Genomic DNA, 22,700 nt, shown 5'->3' with positions numbered 1-22,700 from the left:
CCGTGTGGAATTGCCGTCAGACAATGGTAAGAACAAAGGAAGGCGGTGTGACCACGGGGCCTAGAAGCAAGGGGGTTCCACTCACTACAGGAGCGTGAGCCTCAGGACCGCCCTATCCCAGGAGCCTGTTCACCGTGAGCCATGGAACTAATTTGAAAAGCCAAGTCCGCCAGGCAGTGGTGGCACACGCCTTTAATCCCAGTACTCGGGAGGCAGAGGCAGGCGGATCGCTGTGAGTTCGAGGCCAGCCTGCTCTACAAAGTGAGTCCAGGACAGCCAAGGCCAACACAGAGAAACCCTGTCTCGAAAAACACAACAAAAGATTAGAAAAGCCAAGTCCAAGGAAATTCCGATCTGTTTCTGAAACCCAAAGAAGTGAAAAAGAGCTCAGGGAGCTGTGCATTATCTGGCCCACCCACCGTGAGAGACTGCCCAAGGTTCAGCCATCATCCTCTTGGATAAACTGACCCAAATTAGCTCCGAAGGGAGCCAGGCTCTGTCACAGGCCCTGTCCTTCCTTCCTAAGAAACTCTGTGAATAAAGTCACCTTCTTGCCTCGGTGCCACATCTCTTAACTTCAACCGCCTATCACGGGGTAAGCAGCCAGACTCGGTTCAGGAACTACTACAGAAGATAGCGTCAGTGCTGAGCGAGCATACAGCTCAATGGTAGAGCACTCATCTAGATCACACGAGCCCTGGATCATACATACATACATACGTGTAATTTTTGTAGATAAATTCCAAGAGAACTGAAATTAAAATGGAGTCCTATAGACGTGAATAAAACGAGGCAGAGATGACTACAGACCAACACGCTCATATGTACGAGCATGACGTTGACAGCGTATGAGAAGACAGTAAAGTCTACCAAGCCTACTGCTGCAGGGGGATGCGCTGACCTATAGCGTCCCACTGCTTTCAGGACTTTAGATGGCTGACAACAAAGCACACACAGGAGAAGGACAGAGGAGAAACAGTAATTAGATGCAATTTCTTTCTGAGGCAGGGTCTATGTAGCTCTGGCTAGTCTGGAACTCAATATGTAGATCAGGTAGCCTGGAAGCCACAGAGATTTGCCCGCCTCTGCCTCCGTAGTGTTGGGGTTAAAGGTGTGTACTGCTGTGAATGGCCTACTTTATTTTATTTTAAGTCTAGTTCCAGGACTTAGGTATAGCTTGCTGGTGGAGGACTTTGTTTCACATGGGCAAGGCCCTGGGTTTGATCCCAGCATGCACACACAAACACACACACACACACACACACACACACACACACACACACACAATCACTAGGAAAACGTTACAACTAGGAATTTAAGAAGAAAGACTGTAAAACACAATTTCAGAAACACTGTCATTGACGATCAAAGTGCAAAGACCTAAGTTGGTAAGTTTACTGTCTGCTAAGAAGGAAGCGATTCTTCATTTGGAAAGGACATGCATACACTGCCCCTCTCATCAGCAGCAGGGCAAAAGCTCCTCTAAGTAAAGTTAAGTTTGGCTTCATGAAAACTCACTGAATCGCTGTTATTTCTCAAATATCTTGTTACGGAAAGAAACACAAGCCTCCGCTTTACACGATGACATTGGGAAACATGACCACAGCAAATACCTGCAAATCACAGGACGGAAACAGCAGGGTGAGTGGGAACAGGGTGGGTGGAGGAGGCAGGAAGGAAGGAGGGCGTGCCCGCGAAACAGGCAGGGCGGATACAGATCCCTGGAGCCTGTCCCCGGCCACGCCAGGGATAGGTACAACCGGGGGAAGGTGTGAACTACACATCCTTCAACACACAGCAACTGAGCTTGGTAGGCTCAATAAAGAGGAGAAGTGGATGGGGTGAGGTAGAAATCTCTGATGAAAGCCAGGCATGGCGGCTCATGCTTTGGTCCCAGCTCGAGAGGCAGAGGCAGGAGGATCTCTGTGAGTTCCAGGCCAGCCTAGTCTACAAAGCGAGTCAGAGCTACACAGAGAAACCCTGTCTCAAAAAAAACAAAAACAAAAAAGAAAAAACAAAAAAAGAAAGAAAGAAAAAACAAATCTCTGGAGAAAGCTGAAAGTGTATAAACTGTGATGCTGGCTAAGGATAGACTCATAAGCTTGAAGATCATAAACACAGTATTGATGACAGCACAGAGGCCTCTGCAACAAAATGCACCATAGGAAATTCTTAGAATCAAGCAGGACACACAGAAAGCAGGACAGAGGAGACCATGCATATGTACAGATGGACGACGTATCAAAAGACAGCATTGCCGGGCGTGGTGGCGCTCGCCTTTAATCCCAGCACTCGGGAGGCAGAGGCAGGCGGATCAATGTGAGTTCGAGGCCAGCCTAGTCTACAAAGTGAGTCCAGGACAGCCAAAGCTACACAGAGAAACTCTGTCTCGAAAAACAAAAACAAAACAAAACAAAACAAAACAAGACAGTATTGTTTAGCACCAACAAGCCAAGCAAAGGCACGAGACGGCTTTTAAACTCAATACTGCAGATACAAAAGGAGATATTCAAAGCATTGTTAGGAGCATTGAAATACTCCAGAAAAAAAGGGAGTTAACTAAATTATATGAACAATTCTGTGCAAAAGGAATGGTGCATAAACCCAAACAACAAATAATGCACAGAGTGCAGAAACTCTGTGATGTCCACAACGTAAGCTGTGTGAGCTGAGTCTGGAAAACACCAGCTGGACCCAGAAGGGCAGCAGAAACCGGGCCTCGTCCTGAGGCTGGGAAGGCACTCAGAAACTGTAGGTAGAGGCTGCAGCTTCAGGACTTGCCCGGAACTGGTCACCATGTGCTCAGAAGTTTACCCTCTCTTTGCTGCGTCCAGGTCCAACCTCACCGACAAGTGTAATTTCGTTTCCACTCTGGGTTCTCACCATCAGTTGTGAGGTAGGTATTAGAGCTGCCAGTGCTATCGAGTAAGGCGAGATGGGCAGGCTGCTTCTCCTGTCCTCCGTGCTCTCTAAGGTTTACTGGGGCTTCCTAGGCGATTGAGCAGGGGCAGGGACTGGAGGCTTGGCATCTCTAGCCCCAGCCCTGGCGGCTCCTTGCTTCCCAAGGCCTTGTGAGTTCTCAGCAGCAGCTGCCTTGTCTGAAAGGAAGAAGAGAGATGAGCTTTCTGTTTTAATTTTATGTTGGAAGCAACACGGGAGGGAATTGGATCAAAACAAAAATAAGTAAATAAAAATAAGCAGTCAGAAAGATTAAGTGGCAATATGAGGAGATATTTCTCTCTCTCTTTTTTTAGATTTATTTATTATTACGTATATACTGTTTTGCCTGCATGTAACACCTGCACGCCAGAAGAGGGCACCAGAGAGCACTCATTGTGGATGGCTGTGAGCCACCATGTGGTTGCTGGGAATTGAACTCAGGACCTTTGGTATAGCAGTCAGTACTCTTTTCCTTCTCCTCCTCCTCCTCCTCCTCCTCCTCCTCCTCCTCCTCCTCCTCCTCCTCCTCCTCCTCCTCCTCCTCCTCTTCCTCCTCCTCCTCCTCTTCTTCTTCTTCCTCCTCTTCTTTTTCTTCTTTTTTTCAAGACAGGGTCTCTTTAAAACAAAGGGGACTTATGGTGGTTTAAGTAAGAATGGCCCCTAGACTCAGACATTTGAATGTCCCCAGGGAGCAGAACTTTCTTTCTTTCTTTCTTTCTTTCTTTTTCTTTTTTTTTTTTTTTTTTTTTTTTTTTTTGGTTTTTCAAGACAAGGTTTCTCTGTGTAGCCTTGGCTGTCCTGAACTCACTTTGTAGACCAGGCTGGCCTTGAACTCACAGCGATCCACCTGCCTCTGCCTCCCAAGTGCTGGGATTAAAGGAGGTGTGGCCTTGTTAAAGGCTCAGTGTCACTGGTGGTGAGCTTTGAGGTTTCAAAGCCCACTCCGGGCCCAGCCTCTTTCTGTCTCTGCCTCTCTCTCTGCCTCTCTGTATGTCTCTCTCTCTCTCTGCATGTGGATCAGGATATAGCTCTCAACCATTTCTCCTGCACCTGACGCGCGCCATGCCTGCCGTGCACGCCATACTCTCTGCATGATGACACCAGCCTCTGGAACTGTAAGCAGTCCCCTTTTTAAATGCTTTCCTTCATAAGAGCTGCCATGGTCATGGTGTCTCTTCACAGCAACAGAACAGTGACTAAGACAAACTTTTTTTTTAAAAAGTATTTTTGGGCCAGGCATGGTGGTACAGCATTCGGGAGATGGAGGCAGGCAGATCTCTGTGAGTTCAAGGCCAGCCTGGTCTACAAAGCGAGTCCAGGACAGCCAAGGCTACACAGAGAGACCCTGCATCAAAAAAAAAAAGCATTTTCTTTTATGTGTAGGAGTGTTTTGCCTGCATGTATGTAAGCGCATCATGTGCATGCATGCAGTGACTGCTGAGGCAATACGAGGGCGTCAGAGTCACTGGAACTGGAGTTAGAATGGCTGCGAGCCGCTGGGAACCTAGCCTGGGTCCTCTGCAAGAGCAGCAAGTGCTCTAAACAGCTGAGCCCTCTCTCTCCAGCCCTTCTTGAGACGTGCAATTTTATTTCTAGTCTGTTGCTTGTAAGGTGGTCAAAATTACTTAAAAATGAAAATAAGAAAGGAAAAAAACACCCTTAGTTCACTTTGATAAAAGAAACCCACATGTACATTATTCCTCATGGGCCAGCGTCCCTCGCTCCATGTTCCCAGCTGAACCGTTAAGGCTAGCCACCAAGCCCATGGCCCCCACAAGCTACCACATTCAGATACTGGGGCCAGTTCTCTAACTTGGCAAACATCTGCTCTTCTTTGGCTAGAATCGTATTCCCATGTCATACAATGTTAACCGGGGCTAGAAACATGGCTCAGTGATTAAAGGCACTGGCTACAGCAATCACAAGGACCTGAGTGCAGATCCCATCGGCCACATCAGGAAGCTCTCAGATCCCTCAGGGCTGAGGCCCTCTTCTGGTACCTCCCACACACATGGGTGCGCACACACACACACACACACACACACACACACACACACACACACACACAAAATAACAAAATAAAACATTGACAGTCCTAACCTGTGCAATTAGCAAAAAAAAGGTTTTGCCTCCAGACCCACTTCCATTCACTGCTCCTCCTACCCCACAGAACAGAAAACCCTAGTGCACCTCCTCACCGTGGTTCTACGCCTGCCTTGCACCTCCTCGCCGATGGCTCTGTGCCTCCCCTGCACCTCCTCACTGATGGTTCTATGCTTGCCCTGCACCTCCTCACTGATGGTTCTATGCTTGCCCTGCACCTCCTCACTGTGGTTCTATGCCTGCCCTGCACCTCCTCACTGATGGTTCTATGCCTGTCCTGCACCTCCTCACCGAAGGCTCTATGCCTGCCCTGCACCTCCTCACCGATGGCTCTATGCCTGCCCTGCACCTCCTCACCGTGGTTCTATGCCTGCCCTGCACCTCCTCACTGTGGTTCTATGCCTGCCCTGCACCTCCTCACCGATGGCTCTATGCCTGCCCTGCACCTCCTCACTGTGGTTCTATGTCTGCCCTGCACCTCCTCACTGTGGTTCTATGCCTGCCCTGCACCTCCTCACTGATGGCTCTATGCCTGCCCTGCACCTCCTCACCGAAGGCTCTATGCCTGCCCTGCACCTCCTCACTGTGGTTCTATGTCTGCCCTGCACCTCCTCACTGATGGTTCTATGCCTGTCCTGCACCTCCTCACCGAAGGCTCTATGCCTGCCCTGCACCCCCTCACTGATGGCTCTATGCCTGCCCTGCACCTCCTCACCGATGGCTCTATGCCTGCCCTGCACCTCCTCACTGTGGTTCTATGCCTGCCCTGCACCTCCTCACTGTGGTTCTATGCCTGCCCTGCACCTCCTCACTGTGGTTCTATGCCTGCCCTGCACCTCCTCACCGAAGGCTCTATGCCTGCCCTGCACCTCCTCACTGTGGTTCTATGCCTGCCCTGCACCTCCTCACTGTGGTTCTATGCCTGCCCTGCACCTCCTCACTGTGGTTCTATGCCTGTCCTGCACCTCCTCACTGTGGTTCTATGCCTGCCCTGCACCTCCTCACCGATGGCTCTATGCCTGCCCTGCACCTCCTCATTGTGGTTCTATGCCTGCCCTGCACCTCCTCACTGTGGTTCTATGCCTGTCCTGCACCTCCTCATTGTGGTTCTATGCCTGCCCTGCACCTCCTCACTGTGGTTCTATGCCTGTCCTGCACCTCCTCACTGTGGTTCTATGCCTGCCCTGCACCTCCTCGCCGTGGTTCTATGCCTGCCCTGCACCTCCTCACTGATGGCTCTATGCCTGCCCTGCACCTCCTCACTGTGGTTCTATGCCTGCCCTGCACCTCCTCACCGATGGCTCTATGCCTACCTTTACCTTCAAGCATCTTGTGCAGCTTCTTATGTCTGTAGACAGAGATTATCTGGAAGTTCACGATGCTTGAAACGCTCAGTTCTTGGTCCTCTAGTAACTTCAGGGTGGCGGCTTGAATGAGCTGGTGGGACCGTTTGCAGGTCTGAAGTGTACACTCACCCCGGACAAAGGATTTGCATACATGGAACTTGTTGCATTCATCCCTGAGGCTGCAATAGCCATAAAGGCCATCACCGCCTCGGTTGTAGAGCAAACAGACCTGGGGCGGAAGTGAAGCCAGGTTTGAATATGAGTTTTCCACCATTATCTTTAAGCCAATAAACTATAGCTCACTTAGAACTTTAACAGCATATTTGGGGGAGGGCTGCATGTATGCCAATATGCCTGTGGAGGTCAGAGGTCAGAGGTCAGACCTGGGTGTCTTCTTTAATCACTCTCCATTTTTTTTTTTGAGGCTGGGTCCCTGGAACTTGAAGCCCCCGGGTTCTCCTGTCTCCTCTTCCCCAGCATTATGACTATAGGGTAACCCACTACATCTGTCTTTCAAGAGAAAGAGAGAGAGAGAGAGAGAGAGAGAGAGAGAGAGAGAGAGAGAGAGAAAGCCGGCGGCACACATCTGTAATCCCAGCACTCGGGAGGCAGAGGCAGGCGGATCAACGTCAGTTCGAGGCCAGCCTGGTTGACTAAGTGAATCTAGGACAACCAAGGCTACACAGAGAAACCCTGTCTCAGAGGGGGGGGACACTTTATGCATTTGTGTGTGTGTGTAGAGGGGTACAACCATGTGAGTTCAGGTGCCCACAGACCCTCTGGAGCTGAAATTATACCTATGTCCAACAAAGCCGATAGAGAGAGCTTGCCTAACACATATGGGGTCCTGGGCTTCATCCCCAGCACTGCATAAAACTGGACATGCTTGGGCATGCTAGCCCACACCTGTATCATACCAGGGAGACAGGGACAGGGGGTCAGAAGTGCCTCCAAACCTGGTTCTTCCGCAGGGCTGGGCACTGAGCTCAGGGCTTTCCCGCACTAGGCGAGCACTCCAGGAGCTGAGCTACGTCTCTGGCCCTTGTGGTTTTGTTTTGAGACAAGGTCTGTTACTATCCTTTTGCCTCAGCTGAGTGCTAGGATCACAGGAGTGAGCCACCATGCCTAGCATTGTTGTTTCCTAAAAAAAACCCTCCATACCTGGTTGTTCAATGTTTATGCTAATTTATAATCTCACCAACAATGTATGAGAATTCTCAGCACCCTTGCCATAATTTTTTTCCTTGCCATAATTTATCTCTGTTTTATCTTCATTTCGGTTTAGGTTTAGGTTTGCTTCATTTTCAAGTGAGGATCTTGCTATGTAGCCCAGGCTGGCCCTGAATTCTCAGTCCTTCAGCCTCTAGAGAATTTCAGGTTTGCACCATCACACACATCTACTTTTTCTTATTCATTTCTTTCTTTCTTTCCTTCTTTCTTTCTTGACAATAGCCAATTTAATCTGATGAAATGATATTTTGTGGGTTTTTGTTTTTAAGACAGGGGTTCCAATGCATGGAGTTATTTGGACTGCAGCTCACTTTGTAGTTCAGGCAGGTCTGAAGCGTTCAGAGCTTTCTCCTGCCTCTCCTTTGGCTACAGGAATTCATTACCACACAGATGCTTGCTGCACTGCTTTACCATACCCCTCCCCCAAACAACAAACAAACAAACAAACAACTCCCCCCAAAAAACCAAAACACCTCACTGGTAAATACTTCTAAGTTTAAGGTCTATTAATAAACCCTACTTCATGGGAGCTCTCCCTATAATTCTTTTCTACACTGAAGCCAGAAATCTGATTTATCTGGGCTGGGGTCCCTCAGAGATGAGGAAATGCCTCAGGCTATAGATGGAGACACCCTGGATCTATGTGTCGGTTCTCTGCCTCTGACAGGGTTGTCTACAACAGAATGATCGTGCCAGATTATGAAATGCTACTGGTAGTCTCATAAATTTTCATTTGAGATCATCATTTGAGAATTTGTTAGCAAATTCTTCACACAAATAGAAACAAAAGTGCAAATTTTACCATTACAACAGTTAAACCTGGGCACTTTCTAAGTATCTGGAACCAAAATCTGGAACTGGCTTCAAAACAGTTAAAATTAACATCTGGTCACCAGGTGTGGAGGCGCATGCCTTTAAGCCCAGCACTTGAGAGGCAGAGGCAGGAGGATCGATGTGAGTTTGAGGCCAGCCTGGTCTACAAAGTGAGTGAGTCTAGGACAGCCAAGGCTACACAGAGAAACCCTTTCTCAAAAAACCAAAAAATAAAAATAAAATAAAATTAACATCTAAAGTGGTGATGGGCAGGGCCACCTATAACCTCAGCATTTGGGAGGTGGACTGGGAGAAGCAGCCTCAGGTAACTGGCAAGCTCATTGCCAGTCTGGGCTATAAAGATCCAACAACAACAACAACAACAACAACAACAACAACATTCCAGGAACAGAAGATCAGCGAAAGGAAGAGTTGCCACCATTGATGGTGGTAGGGCCAGCAGCAGCAGCAGCAGCAGCAGCGCCTCAAGGACTCACCTCTGGGAAGAGGCAGGGGTCATTCTGCAAAAGCAGGATTCGGAGCTGCGCTTCATTGAGGCCAAAAAGCCCGTGCTTTTTCAGGACTCGAATGTTGATAGGTGTGTGGATATCATGAGAGAGGACGCAGGTAGACCTAAAAGAGTTCAAAGCACTCTCAAAAGCCCAGGTCCAGAAGAGGAAAAAGCCTGTTAGGTCTAACTCTTTGCCTAGGGCATTTCCAAGTTACATGTGAATTCTCCAAATACTGATTTAAAAAAAAAAGTGTGTGTGTGTGTGGGGGGGGGGGTTGAGGCAACTCCATTTCCAGGGGTCATTTTCCTATTCAGTGAGTAGCTATAAAGCCGAGGGTAAGCACCCCACCCTTATAGCCTTGTCTGAGGTTACTCATCTGTTTTGTGGAGACTAAAACTTTATCTTTATACCAACAACAGCTGCTGACCTCTCGTTGTCCACCAAAACAAGAAAGAAAGCACCAGAAGCGGCTGCAAAGCACTGGGCTTGGCCTATGTAGCCGCCCGCCCCGGGGAGGGGGGGGGGGTCCCTCGCTCACCCCATCTGGTCACCAATTTCCTGCGGTTGTACTAGACCAGCCTTTTAACCTCGAATGGGCTGTGATTACTGAAGGAAGGAAGGAAGGGATCAGAAATTCCGCGGGCCATGGGGCCCTCAGATGTCCCTCAATGAGGCACTTGGCATCTGAACTCAAAAGTTGCGACACGGATTTAACCTGGCTGGTGTTGCTCTCCCTGCCCGAGAGAGAGCAATTGGGGGGTGGGATGGGGAGGTGGGGGGGGGGCGTATGAATAAAAAACGTCAGTGGAGAAAGACCTTCCAGGTCATTGCTCTCGAGGAACACAGGGGAGGCCTGCGCGAAGGCCTTTGTCCCATTCCACCCGTGGCTCACCGAGCAGCATCCGGAGGGCGCGTCCCGCCCGCACCCCGTGTCCCCTCACCAGCAGTCGCGGTGGGGGCACTTGCCCAACATGTGGCGGCGACACAAGTGTAGCTGGTCGCAGCCCTGGCACTCCCCGCGCTGGTAGCGGGAGCAGAGGCGAGCGGAGGACACGGCCACCACCCTGCAGGCCGTGGCGCCGCCGCCCGAGCCCGCGCCCCCTGCCACCTCGGCCTCCGGGTCCCACGGGCCGTCGCGCAGCTCCACCTCCTGCTGCAGGAAGCGCTCGGGGCCCGCGCGCTGCAGCACCGCCCGCAGCTTCGCCTCCGACAGCTCCACGTGGCCGCGCAGGTCCTGCAGGAACATGCGGCCGCCGTGAGCACACAGCACCTTGGTGAGGAAGGCACAGACAGTGAGGTCCGCCATGGCCCCCCGGAGCCCGCGCAGTTCGTCCCCGCCAGCTTGGGGCCTGCAGGCTCCTCCCCCGCCGCCATAGCGACCGACCGGAGCCTGTGAGCAGTCGGGGGCTGGACCTCTGAAGGCAAGGGCTGGGCCCCCAGCAACCTTCAGGGGTTCCTTGCAGATACTGGGGAGGCCTGCAAAGAATACACACTGGCAAAGTGGTGCGCCCAGCCTGCTTGCACGCGCCTGTAATGCCAGCGTCTGGGGAGGTGGAGGCAGGAACAATCAGAGGTCAAGGCTAGCATTGGCTACCTAAGGAGTTGGAGGCTAGCCTGGGCTAACCGACACCCTTCGTGAGTTGGAGTCTAACTTCATGACAGACATCCTGTCTTTAAAAACATAGTAAGGGGGTTGGAATGATGGGTCGCGGTTAAGGGCACTGACTGCTCTTCTTGAAGACCCAGGTTCAAATCCCAGCGTCCACATGGCAGCTCACAACTGTCTGTAATTCCAAGATCTGGCCGTCTCACATAGACAGACAGACATGCATTTAAAATACCAATTGCAGCCGGGCGTGGTGGCGCACGCCTTTAATCCCAGCACTTGGGAGGCAGAGGCAGGCGGATCGTTGTGAGTTCGAGGCCGGCCTGGCCTACAAAGCGAGTCCAGAACAGCCAAGGCTACACAGAGAAACCCTGTCTTGAAAAAACAAAACAAAAACTAAAACATCAATGCATATAAAATAAAATAAAGGTAAACAAAAAACCACAAAAAACAAAACAAACAAAAAACCTAAGGAACCAGCAGTGATGGTTCACTGGGTAAAAGCCCTATACTTGAGTTTGGTCTCTGGAACCCATGGCAGAGAGAACCGAGTCTAGAATGTTGCTCTCTGTTCTCCACATGTGCGGATCTGCACTAACACATATTATACATAGATGCTGACGCATACTATCCACACACATAATAATAGATAACATTTAAAAGTTTTTTGCTTGTTTGTTTGTTTGTTTGTTTGTTTGTTTTTTGAAAGCTGGTAGGTTACTAAGGAGATGACCAGTGGGTTCGTGGACGGGTGGAGAACCTCTCTGAAGAGGCTGCCACGTGTGGTTGCTAATTGCTTATGAAATATGATCAGTTCAAACTGAGAGGTGAAACACACACTAGATTTAGAATGGAAAAAAAATCTCAGTTTGTGAGCTGGGGACGTAGCACTGTAGACTGCCGGCTTGCATTAACGAAGGAAGCCCTGTCTCCGTTCCCAAGCAGTGTCGCGCTGGGTCTGTGGGGCTTGCCTGTGATCCTAGCACTGGGCGGGTCGAGGCTGGGTCAGGAGCGCCAGGTTATCCTCCATGGCACATCTAGTTTGAGAATGCCCTGTTCTACATGAGCCCTATCTCAAAAAAAGAAAGAAAATCTCCATTTTATTTGCTTGAAAGTTGTGTGAGAGAGTCGGCTCCGCAGATGTGGTGGGTCACGGTCATCTGTTAACTACAGTCCCAGAGGATCCAACATCCTCTCCTGACCTCCAAGGGCAAGGGCACCAGGTCACGCAAGGTACACATACGTATAAATAATAAAAGAAATAAAACTCTTTTTTTTTTAAAGTGCATACTGTGTGTGAAATATTTGCATAACAAAATGCAACATTTCTGCTTTATTTTCCTTTTAAAGATGTTTGGTTTTTAAAAATATTTTTTAGATGTATTTATTTATTATTATTATGTATGCAGTGCTCTGCTTACATGTACACCTTCAGGCCAGAAGAGGACATCATATCTCATTATAAATGGCTGTGAGGCACCATGTGGTTGCTGGGAATTGAACTCAGGACCTTTGGAAGAGCAGACAGTGCTCTTAACCTCTGAGCCATCTCTCCAGCCCAGATGTTTGTTTTTTTAAGACAAGATTTTTCTGTGTAGCCTTGTCTGTGCTGGAACTCACTCTGTAGATAAGGCTGGCCTCAAACTCAGAGATCTGCCTGCCTCTGCCTTCTGAGTGCTAGGATTGATTAAAGGTGTGTACCACCTCGGAGAGATGCCCTCCATCTCCACCCCAACCCCTACTCCCAACGCGGTAGACGCGGTGGCATCGGGTGAACTAGCAAGGGCAGTGATGGAGAGCTCTCCCTGGTGGTGTGGCGCAGCAGAGCTGGCATGCTGACCAACTCAGTCACCACCCAGGTCCGGATCCAGGGCTTTGAGTTGGCCCACGCCAGCATCTACTCCATCTGTGAACCGCTGGAGTACATAAAAGGGCGGGTCCTGCAAAACCAAAGCGGCAGGATCTCCATGACACAGCCACAACAGGATATCTGAGAGGAGACTCAGAGAGAATCCAGTGTTGATAGTGTAGCAGAAGCTAGAGGCCTCACACCAGACCAGCAAGTCCCTGCAATGACCATTGGCAAGTAAAGATGTGTGGACAAAAGATACTGTGTGACACACTGTAGCTTTGTCGATGAGATATTTGTTGTTGTTTATTTTATTTTATCTTTAATTAATTAATTAATTTATATTTTTGTTTTAAATTTATTTTTATTTTATTTTTAAAGGTTATTTTAAATTTAGTTTTACATGTTATTTTAAAATATGACACCCAACTCACGGAGGGTGTCATATTTTATTTGCAAGGGCGGAGAGTGAGTATGAAGGGAGGTCAGTGGGATTGGGGTGTATAATACGAAATTCACAAAGAATCAATAAAAAGTTTTTTTTAAGGTGTGTGCAACCACTATCCGGTTCGGTTCCTTTTTAGCAGTTTTTAAAATATGTGTATGGCACATGTGCCTCATGGAAGCCAGCCAGAAGAGAGTACCAGGTACATCCCCTGTAGGTAGAGTGTGCACCACTTAACATAAATGCTGGGAACCAAACCAAAGTACTCTTAATGGTTAAGCCATCAGCCAGGCATGGTGGCACACACCTTATAATCCCAACACTCAGGAGGCAGAGGCAGGTGGATCTCTGTGAGTTTGAGGCCAGCCTGGTCTACAAAATGAGTCCAGGACAGCCAAGGCTACACAGAGAAACCCCATCTCGGAAAAACAAGACAAAACCAAAAAACGGTTAAGCCATCTCTCTAGCCCTTTCATTTACTTTCCTAATCTACCTGTGGGAAAATTACATATTTGATTCACTCCATATTTCTGTTGGGTAGTACCAATCCAGGCCTGTATTTTACTAAATATCTCTCCATTTTGTTCAGCTATTGGTTGCTTATTGAGAGCTGCTAATGAGACAGATACAAAGATGAAGAAGACAGATGAGAGACTCACCAGCCTGGCCGCTAACCTTACCAGGTGCTTCTGAGCACCAGATGAATTGATTTCATGTAAATGCAAAGAAGCCACTAAACAATTTCCAGCTGGGAAGTCACAGAATCCCTCCGCCTGGGCATCTCCATGGACACCTCTGCGTCAGTCAGTTCCAGGTTGTCATTGTGACAACCCACTATAAAGCAGGTCCCTTGTGCCTTCATAGAGCCATGCCCCTGACATTTTTCTCTCTTGTTTCTATGTTTGTTTGTAGAGTTCAAGTTCATGAAAGCAGGAATCTTCTCTGTACTGTTGGTCTCTGTCCTCAGCTCCTAAAAGTGTCTAGTGAGAGAAGCATGCCTCTCTGGGGTGGTCAGTATTAAAGAAATGGGTGGAGGCAGAGAAAAACTGGGCAGTGGCAGCAGCCCCTATGTCTCTTTGGCACTAGAATCTGCACTTGGACTCTATCTGAGGTCTTCAGCAGAGGGCTGAGCTTGCCAGTGGTAGAGAAAACAAGGAGCCCATGCCCCCAGAGGGAAACAAAACTCTCACCCAGAGAATTGATCTGAGGGATTATTGTAAAGACATGCAAAATTAACAGATGCAGATGCTTCTCTAAAAACAAGCTTCTAAAAGAAGCTACTTTAAGCTGGGCAGTGGCGCACTTCTCAAATCCCTGCACGTGGGAGGCAGAGGCAGGCGGATCTCCGTGAGTTCGAGGCCAGCCAAGGACAGTTTCCAGGACAGCCAAGGCTACACAGAGAAGCTGTGTCTCGAAAAACAAAAACAACAACGAAGAAGAAGAAGAAGAAGAAAAAGAAGAAGAAGAAGAAGAAGAAGAAGAAGAAGAAGAAGAAGAAGAAGAAGAAGAAGAAGAAGAAGAAAACTTTTTGGGGCATCTTCAATGCTTATCCCCCCTTTCCAACCCACCTATCCTAGATAGGAGAGAAAAGAGGTTAATCTTGACTCAGGATTTCAGCAGACCTGTTAAACAGCAAACCAACAATTCAGCAAAGGTGACTGCAACCACAGCAGCCGGAACCCGGGCAGCAGCTGGAACCAGGAACTTGGAAGCATACTCTGGAGTGATTCTTTCAAGGAGTGTCTCCAAGTGGAGCAAGGAATAGCCAAACAATAAGAAGCACTGCCAAAACCAAAAAGCCAAGCATATTGTTTTGGGGCATATATATATCCTCCCAGAGTCCTTAGTAGGATGTTTATCAGTCGGCAAAGACCACGCCCCCACAAAAGGTGGTTCCTCTCCTAGTGCACAAACATCACCTGTTCTCTCGCAAGTGTGTTTCCAGCAGGAAAACGCCACACATCCTCATACAAGTCTGTTTCACATCCCACACTTGGGATCAAAACTAAATCATATATACATCCACTACACTGCATGACCCCCTCTCTGAGGTTGTTTATGGGGAAAAAAAAGAAAAAAGAGACTTCCTGGTGTGGTGACTCACATCTGTAATCCCAACACTTGGGAGGCAGAGGCAAGAGGAATGCTTGGTTCAAGGTTATTCTGGGCTATAATGTGAGACTGTCTTTAAAAATTAAAATAGGCACTTGGGAGGCAGAGGTAGGTGGATCGCTGTGAGTTCGAGGCCAGCCTGGTCTACAAAGCAAGTGCAGGACAGCCAAGGCCACACAGAGAAACCCTGTCTTGAAAAACCAACCAACTAAACAAACAAACAAACAGACAAAAAATTAAAACAGAAGGGCTGGAAAGATGGCTTAATAAGTTAAGAGCACAGGGGACCCTAGTTTGATTTCTAGCACCAAGGCCTCTTCCGGCCTCTGAGGACAGTGGGCATGCATATGCTGCACAGAACTACATGCAGGCAAACCGCCAATGCACATGAAATAGAAATGAAATTAAAAAAAAAATGAAGTAGCGTGCAGTGGCTCATGCCTATAATCCAGGACTCTGAGAGGCAGTGGCAGGTGGATCGCTGTGAGTTTGAGGCCAGCCTGGTCTACAAAGTGAGTCAAGGGCAGTCAAGACTACACAGAGAAAACCCTGTCTCAAATCCATCACCACCACCAAGAGAAAAAAGAAAAAAAATGAGAGATGACACACAAACCTGCACAAACAAGCATTAACTCAAACTAATCTCCTCACTGTTCCCCCTGAAAATCACTTGTTCTCACAGAAGCCGTTTTAGTCCTTGCGTCTTATTTGTCTCAGGTAGCCCCTCTACCTCCCAAGTGCTAGAATAACAAGCATGTGTTACTGTGCCCAGGTATCTCCTCTGTTAAACTACTGTTAAGACCAAAAGTCAGCCTGTCAGCCCTACCTGCCCAAGGACCGGGTAACTTCCTGGAAAGCTAGGAGTTAAAAGAAATTTGAAAACAGCAAAGCCACATGGGAAAATATGGTAGCCTATGGTTTTGTCCTTAAAGACTCCTACAACACTTGTCTCCTCGCCATTTGCTGGGGATTCTAGAGTGGTCTTGAGTACAGTCCATCCTGGTCGAGAATAATTAAAGCTTGCTTCTGATTTGGCTCAAAATTGTGGAACTGGTTTTTCTCTTGCAAATCTCAGGAGTAACACTATATGTCACACACACACACACACACACACACACACACACACACATCCCCTTCCCCCTACTCCCCCCTCCCCCCACCCCTGACAGTTATTTCTCTGTGTAGCCTTGGCTGTCCTGAAATTCACTATGTAGACCAGGCTGGCTTTGAACTCAGCAATCTGCCTGCCTCTGCCTCCCCGGGTGCTGGGATTAAAGGCGTGCGCCACCACCGCCTGGGGTACCTAAGTCTCTACCTTCAGCTGTTTAAGGAGTTACTTCTTTTGTGCACTCACATACACATAAATAAACATTTTTCCTATTGTCAAATTGGTGGTGGTACACATACACACTCACTGACCCTAAGAGGGCGTTCTCTCCTAACAGTAGACAAATGGCCTCCTATCTTATTCCTCTAAGGAGTGACTTGGAATTAGACACTCAACCGAACGGTCTCCCTAAGGGTTCCTTATGGATATGAACCCCTTTGCCAAGACTATAGCCCCGTAGTGCCTTCCTTTCCCTGTGTCCCCTCCCTGCTTACCTCTGGAAGACACTGCTTGCGTGTAATCCACATCTGCTGGCCAGGGAGGCCAGCCTAAAGTGTAAACCGAGAGACAGTTACCTTCTAAAGGAACTGCTCTCGATCAGTCCCTGTGTGTCGGCCTCTGAGAGAAGCCAACCTGAGGTACAACTGAAAGAGAAAGAGATGAGACACAAGTTGAGAAAGAGGTTAGGGAAGAACGAGGGTCACATGCACACACAGAGAAGAGGGGTTCAAGCACCACAAAGGTGGGGAGGAGTTTTCCTTCAAGGGCGCTGATGATGCAAGCAAGCGCATTCAGAAGCTTAACGAGGCCGGTTCTGAATGTTAGAGCACAGATGGGCTGGGGAGACGGCCTAGTGGATACAGCCCAAGTGGAAGGCTGGAGTTTGAATGCCCAGATCTGAAAGGAGATGCAGGAAGGCGTGGGGCCGCCTCTAACTCAGGCATTTGGTAAGCAGAGGCAGGAGTCACAGGAAAGCTGGCTAGCTAGACTAACCAAATTGGTGAGTTCTGGATTCAGCCAAAGACCCTGTCTCCAGAAATAGAGTAAGGAGCAATTCAGCAGGTCATCCAATGCCAAATTAGGGCATGCACATGAAAACACACACATGTGCACTCACATATATGTGTGTGAACATGTATACATTCATGCATTTTCTCTCTCTCTCTCTCTCTCTCTCTCTCTCTCTCTCTCTCTCTCTCTCTCTCTCTCTCACACACACACACACACACACACACACAAGCATGCTGTATCATATCAGTCTGGTTCCTGTAACAACTGTCTAAAATAACTATAAAAGGAAAATTTTAGGGGCTGGAGAGATGGCTCAGTAGTTAAGACTGCCTACTGCTTATGTAGTGGACATGGGTTCCAGTGTGAGTACCCACACAGCAGCTCACAGCTGCCTAACTCCAGTTCCAGGAGATTGGATGCCCTCCTCTGGCCTCTATGGGTTCCTACATGTGTGTGTGTGCACCTATAGACTCACACAAGTATATACAAACATAATAAATGCCTTTTTTATTTAAAGGAAAGATAAATTTATTTTTTATTTTTAAAAAGATTTTTATCTATTATGTATACAGCATGATCAGATCACATTATAGATGGTTGTGAGCCACCATATGGTGGCTGGGAATTAAACTCAGGACCTCTGGAAGAGCAGTCAGTGCTCTTAACCACTCAGCCATCTCTCCAGCCCTGGAAAGATAAATTTATTGACCTTTTATTTTTATTTTTATTTTATGGGAATGGATGCTCTGCCAACACTTGTACACCATGTGTCTGTTGGATGCCCTGGGACTGGAGTTCTAGACAGTTCTGAATTGCCATGTAGGCACTGGGAATTAAACCCAGGTCCTCTGAAGCAACCAGTGCTCTTAACCTCCAAGCCATCTCTCCAGTCCTGAAAGACAAGTGTACAGTGGCTCAGTTGGGGTGTTTTGTCCACGATCAATGGGCATGTTTGTTTGGGAGCTGTGGCAGCCCAGTGCTGGTTTCCACCACTCCCTACCAGTCTTAAGTCTTTGGAGTACATTGATGATCCAAAAACAGCATCTGTGATGCGAAGGCAGAGAATGAAGAGCGTTCACAAGAACTGTGTCGTGGAGAGAAAAAGATTCTAAGCCAGGCGTGGTGGCGCATGCTGTAATCCCAGCACTCAGGGAGCCAGAGGCAGGCAGATAAAGTCTCCGTGAGTTCGAGGTCAGCCTAGTCTACAAAGTGAGTCCACGACAGCCAAGGCTACACAGAGAAAACCTGTCCCAAAAAGGTGGGGGGAGAAACAAAAGACCCCCCCCAAAGATCCTAGAGCAGACTATTGGGAGTGTAGGAACGGGTAAGATACATTAGACGCCAGGCAGGTTTACAAGAGAAATGTTGAGGCTGGGGAAATATTTCAGCTCTATTGTTTTAGGACTTATGTACTTTCTTAGTTTTTCCTGTGTCCTAATGCTCCATTCTGAAGCTCATGAGGCCATGGCACCCTTTTGAAGCCATCCCCAGAACATAGCCGCAGTGGCCTTAAGGGGTACTTGTCACTTGGCATTCACTAGCCTTTCAGGGTACTCCACAGAGGCTAGGGATGACCAGGAAGTGGCTGTTCCTTAGTTCGGCTTGCACTGAATTCTGGACTGAGAAATACACCTGAAGACCAGCAAATGTGTTCTTTTCTAACTTTACCAGGAGCCTGCAGTAACCGGCAAACACAATGAAAAGGAAATCAAGGTCTGGCTGAGAGGGGTCGGGGTTGAAGATGCTCGCTGACAGTACTTAAGATCTGCGTGGTAGGAGAGATCCAACTTCCACAGAATGTCCTGATGTCTATGCACACGCTAGGACATACAATATCATTTTTATAATCAAATCCCTCAAATATCTGTTCATGTTTGGTTTGATGGCTTTTTTGTGTTTGGATGTGAACACTTTGACAATGGGTGTATGATGCCTTATTGGCATTGAAGCCATGGAAATTCTGCCCCCATTTTGCCAAATGTGCGCTGCCGCACACTGCTCTCTCATTTTCCTCTCTGTGGCCCACAACTTTGTGGTGAAAAAGGAACGAGTAGTAATGAACTATAGAAATAATCCCTGAAAGTGTATCACTTGATTAAAAAAAAAAACCAAAAAACCAGTCATTTATTCAACTGGCCTTGAACTTAATGACCCTCCACCTCCCAAGGGCTGTGATCACACGATCTGCTACCCCTGATCTTCCGTAGTGCTGGTGAGCTGAAGCCAAGGCTTCGTGTGACCTAGACAGGCACTCTTTGAGACTGAGCTACATCCCCAGACAACAGACAGTGACTCTTTGTTTTGGAGATGGGGAACTCTCTATGATGCAGACCAACCAGGCTGGCCTAGAACTCACCTGTCTCTGCGTAAAGGCACTCGCCACCACACCAGCTTTAGAGAAGGGTTTGTGGTGGTTGGCCAACAGGATAATTCTGCTTATAAATGTATGTGCCTTACGCCATAGTCTGACACTGTTAACACCCTTGGGATCAGAGGGGGGGGGGGGGAGTATGTTTGTAGCTTCCAGCACTTTCCTCCTTGAGTTTGTAGTACAAAGCTATGCCAATGAACTATCATATAACTATCACCATGCATGACTTGCCTTGGGCAGGTGTTTGTAGTGGATTGTGTGTGTGTGTGCGTGTGTGTGTACGCGTGTGTGTGTGTGTGTCTGTGGGTAATAGCCATAAACAGAGCAAAATGAAGGCAAATGAACCAAATTGATTTTTTTCTTTTTATTGAGCAAACGAGAAGGATGATAAAGATGGACAAAACCAAAGCACAAAGAATTTTTAAAACTGGGGGCAAGGATCTGGCGTATTCTATAGTAGAACAGAGAGGAAATAACAATTGCTCCAAGAGTGCAATTAGTTGACTAGGTCAGTGGTTTTCACGTAGGATATCGGAGAGTGACGGTCACTGGTTTTGTAGCTGAAGGTTCTGAACGCCACTGAGTAGACGCAGCCTGAGGCAGAACAAGTGTCCTGCTGTGTGTGGATGGGTCAGTCCCCCCGCACACACTGCTCTGCACCTTTACGACTGTCTAATGTCCTGTTGGGACATGTATGCAGGACCTACAGCTCGTCTGAGAGAGAACACTTGGTTTTCTCTGAGACAAACTGTAATTTGTCCTATCTTATTATCATTTCAACTAAAGTGACTTCGCCCTTTCCCTTTACCATAGACAGACAAGGCGCGTGGTCCGCTATGGAGTACCCAAATGCTGTCTGCACTCTGTCACACAGCCCTCAAAGCTTTCACTTTCCTGTCCTTCACTCAGTTCAGGAAGTTGCCTCTGTTGGACTCTTAAGCTAAACCTATTCATAATAAGAGTTAACATGTTTGTTTCATAGCTTATAGCAGAATCATTCCTGAGCACCCGGCTAAATTAGGTTCTAATAAGCTCCTGTGTATAGATCATATTACATATATAAATCATCTCAAGATGGCAAAGGATGTTATAAAAGATCTACCTTTAAAAGGATGAACAGGTCTACAAGGACATGTGGCTGTCATGACGGTGGGCAGGGGAGGGCGCTACTGGCATTTAGCATGTAAGAGCCAACTACGCATCTTTCAGTACATTGGGCAGTTCCTCACAGTAAGAAATTACTCTGCGCCCTATTCGAGTTTAGAATGTCTCACAGACATTCGTGTATGACCTACAGCTCGTCTGCACGAGTGTGTCTCTCCGTCCTCTCCGTTTCGACAATCTGTAAGTTATTCTGTGCAGTATCTTTATGTCAGTGACGGTATTTCGTTCTTACGGATAGTCCTGACACTTGCAGAGAACTTGTATCATTAGCTTTTTACTCTAATGTCTACACATGTTCCTGCTTTTTCATGGTCCTCCGGTTCCTTTCTTATAAATTCGTACCGGTTCATGATAAATATAGGTGTCTGACGGCTCCATCATGTCTGTAAAGTTATGCTGAAGTTATGATCTTTAATTTCCCCCCTTTTATTACACTTAATTTGGTTTTTTTTTTAAATTAATGGAATTGTGTGGAGAATATATACCTGAATCGTACTTTAGAGATTAAAACAAAACAGATATTTTTGCCTAGTAGGGGGTTAAAACTGACAGAACAGTTCATTGAGAACCACTGATTTGGGAGCAAGAGGCACCAAGAGGCTTATCCAGGGGAGGTAAGATGGATGTATAATGGGCTCGGGGAAGCGAGGAGCCTGGGATAAAGTCTAGCTTTCTGCTTGCATAGCAGGGAGCAAGTGATGCTGTTTATGGGGTTGGGAGGGGTGTGCGGGGGTGTGGTGTGCACAAACACATCGGCTGAATCAGCAATGACTGGCAAATATCCAGCTAGAAGTTAGCTTAGTGGGTGGTTGAATGCGTTGCATATCTACAGTATGAAGGTCTAGGTCAGAGAATGAGTATTCCAAAATTAAAAACTACCATATGAAAAGGAAAAAAGAAATCAATGAATTACAAAAAACAAAAACAAAAAAACAAAAACCAGTAACAAAACATTATGGCAAGCACCCCAGAAAAGAATCCCACTCTAAAAAAATTCTCTGTAGAGTGTTATTGGCAGGAGCCTTCAAAGTAAAGCAACTGGGAAGCCTTTTACACTGACTTAAAATCTGACCAAATGCCAAATAATGATAAACATGTTTGCCTGAAGGAATCCACCAGGAAACTATGGCAACTGGTATAGGATGTTGAGAAAGGGCAACTGGAAAGAAAGACCTGGAAGGAAGAAAATATTGGTCCAGGCATCCTAAATGCTCTAAAAACACATCCACTGTGTTTTCAATAAGATGCGCCTCGCAGGTACAAGGACTATTGGGACTCGGCTTTTGTGTTCACCAGCAAACCAGTCTTGCATCCTTACGAAGCTGAGCCTGCACACAGAGATGGCTTCCCTGGTTTCTAGTGAGCCTTTTCTAGCATTTCTGTCACTGTGAGCAAACCAAGCACTGCTCAGGGTTACCAGGCTTGCTTGTTTGACTCTGGGTACTAAATCTTACTAACAGCCAGATGATTCCACGAAAGCCTGATCTGCAAAGTTTCCTCTGCGATCACATTAGTTAGAACACAAATGCCGGGGGTCTAGATGGATATTTAACTCCAGCTAGCTGGTTCTGAACTATACATGGGGGCTCTTACCATTGTATTTAAGAGAGTCAACCCCACGCACTCTGTCTTCTAAGTAAATGGCAGCAAGAAAGAGAAATGTTTTCCTTAGCTCGGTTTCGATAATATGTGATACTGCGTACTGTGTTTGTGTTTTCGATCGTGTTTAAATTTAACTTTTAAACTTCTTCCTCCTTAGCAAGTTTTCTGCCCAAAGCTAGAAAGTCTTATGTCACTATTTCATTATGCATAATGCATTAGGCTTATGCGTTATTACATTTGTCTCAAATTTACCAAAGTAATATCCATTCAATTTAAGCAAAAACCAGAACAACACTACAGTAAAACAAAGAGTAAATGAGAGAGATGGAAGCCAACTGCAGACGATTTGGAAATCTGCCTGACTGGTAATGTCTAACTACGACGAGGCAAACATTTCAAAACACTGGAGTTGGGGGGAGTGCGGGGGTTGGCACTACCTGGCTTGTGTCGGGGTGCAACCTGGGACTGTGACTCTGTGGACAGAAACA

General features: G+C 47.5%; 1 protein-coding gene across 2 annotated transcripts; it reads right to left on the bottom strand.

Annotated features, from left to right (window-relative positions):
* Nucleotides 1-2,220: 2,220 nt before the first annotated feature.
* On the bottom strand, nt 2,221-10,464 carry ZC3HAV1L (ZC3HAV1 like). 2 transcript variants are annotated; one of them, XM_084785542.1, is made up of 4 exons: nt 9,886-10,464; nt 8,930-9,065; nt 6,357-6,618; nt 2,221-3,098 (listed from the first exon to the last, which is right to left on the bottom strand). In XM_084785542.1, the coding sequence occupies exons 1-4, from the start codon at nt 10,248-10,250 to the stop codon at nt 2,977-2,979; spliced, it is 885 nt and encodes a 294-aa protein (XP_084641668.1). In that variant the 5' UTR covers nt 10,251-10,464; the 3' UTR covers nt 2,221-2,976. The 2 variants fall into 2 exon arrangements, with proteins under 2 accessions (XP_084641668.1, XP_084641669.1); XM_084785543.1 differs by having other exon boundaries at nt 6,363-6,618; nt 9,886-10,458.
* Nucleotides 10,465-22,700: the final 12,236 nt, after the last annotated feature.

The sequence above is a fragment of the Acomys minous genome (assembly GCF_964271855.1).
Source record: "Acomys minous genome assembly, chromosome: 6".
NCBI classification, from domain to species: domain Eukaryota; kingdom Metazoa; phylum Chordata; class Mammalia; order Rodentia; family Muridae; genus Acomys; species Acomys minous.
This window is presented reverse-complemented; position numbering and strand designations above follow the sequence as displayed.

What these genes read in the sequence shown, in the direction of transcription:
- ZC3HAV1L (XM_084785542.1), bottom strand. Translation starts at nt 10,250, where the DNA reads ATGGCGGACCTCACTGTCTGTGCCTTCCTCACCAAGGTGCTGTGTGCT. An exon ending in TGCCCCCACCGCGACTGCTG is followed by an intron (nt 9,066 to 9,885) that starts GTGAGGGGACAC and finishes GAACTCTTTTAG; the next exon opens with GTCTACCTGCGTCCTCTCTC. An exon ending in CAAGATGCTTGAAGGTAAAG is followed by an intron (nt 3,099 to 6,356) that starts GTAGGCATAGAG and finishes TCTTCCTTTCAG; the next exon opens with ACAAGGCAGCTGCTGCTGAG.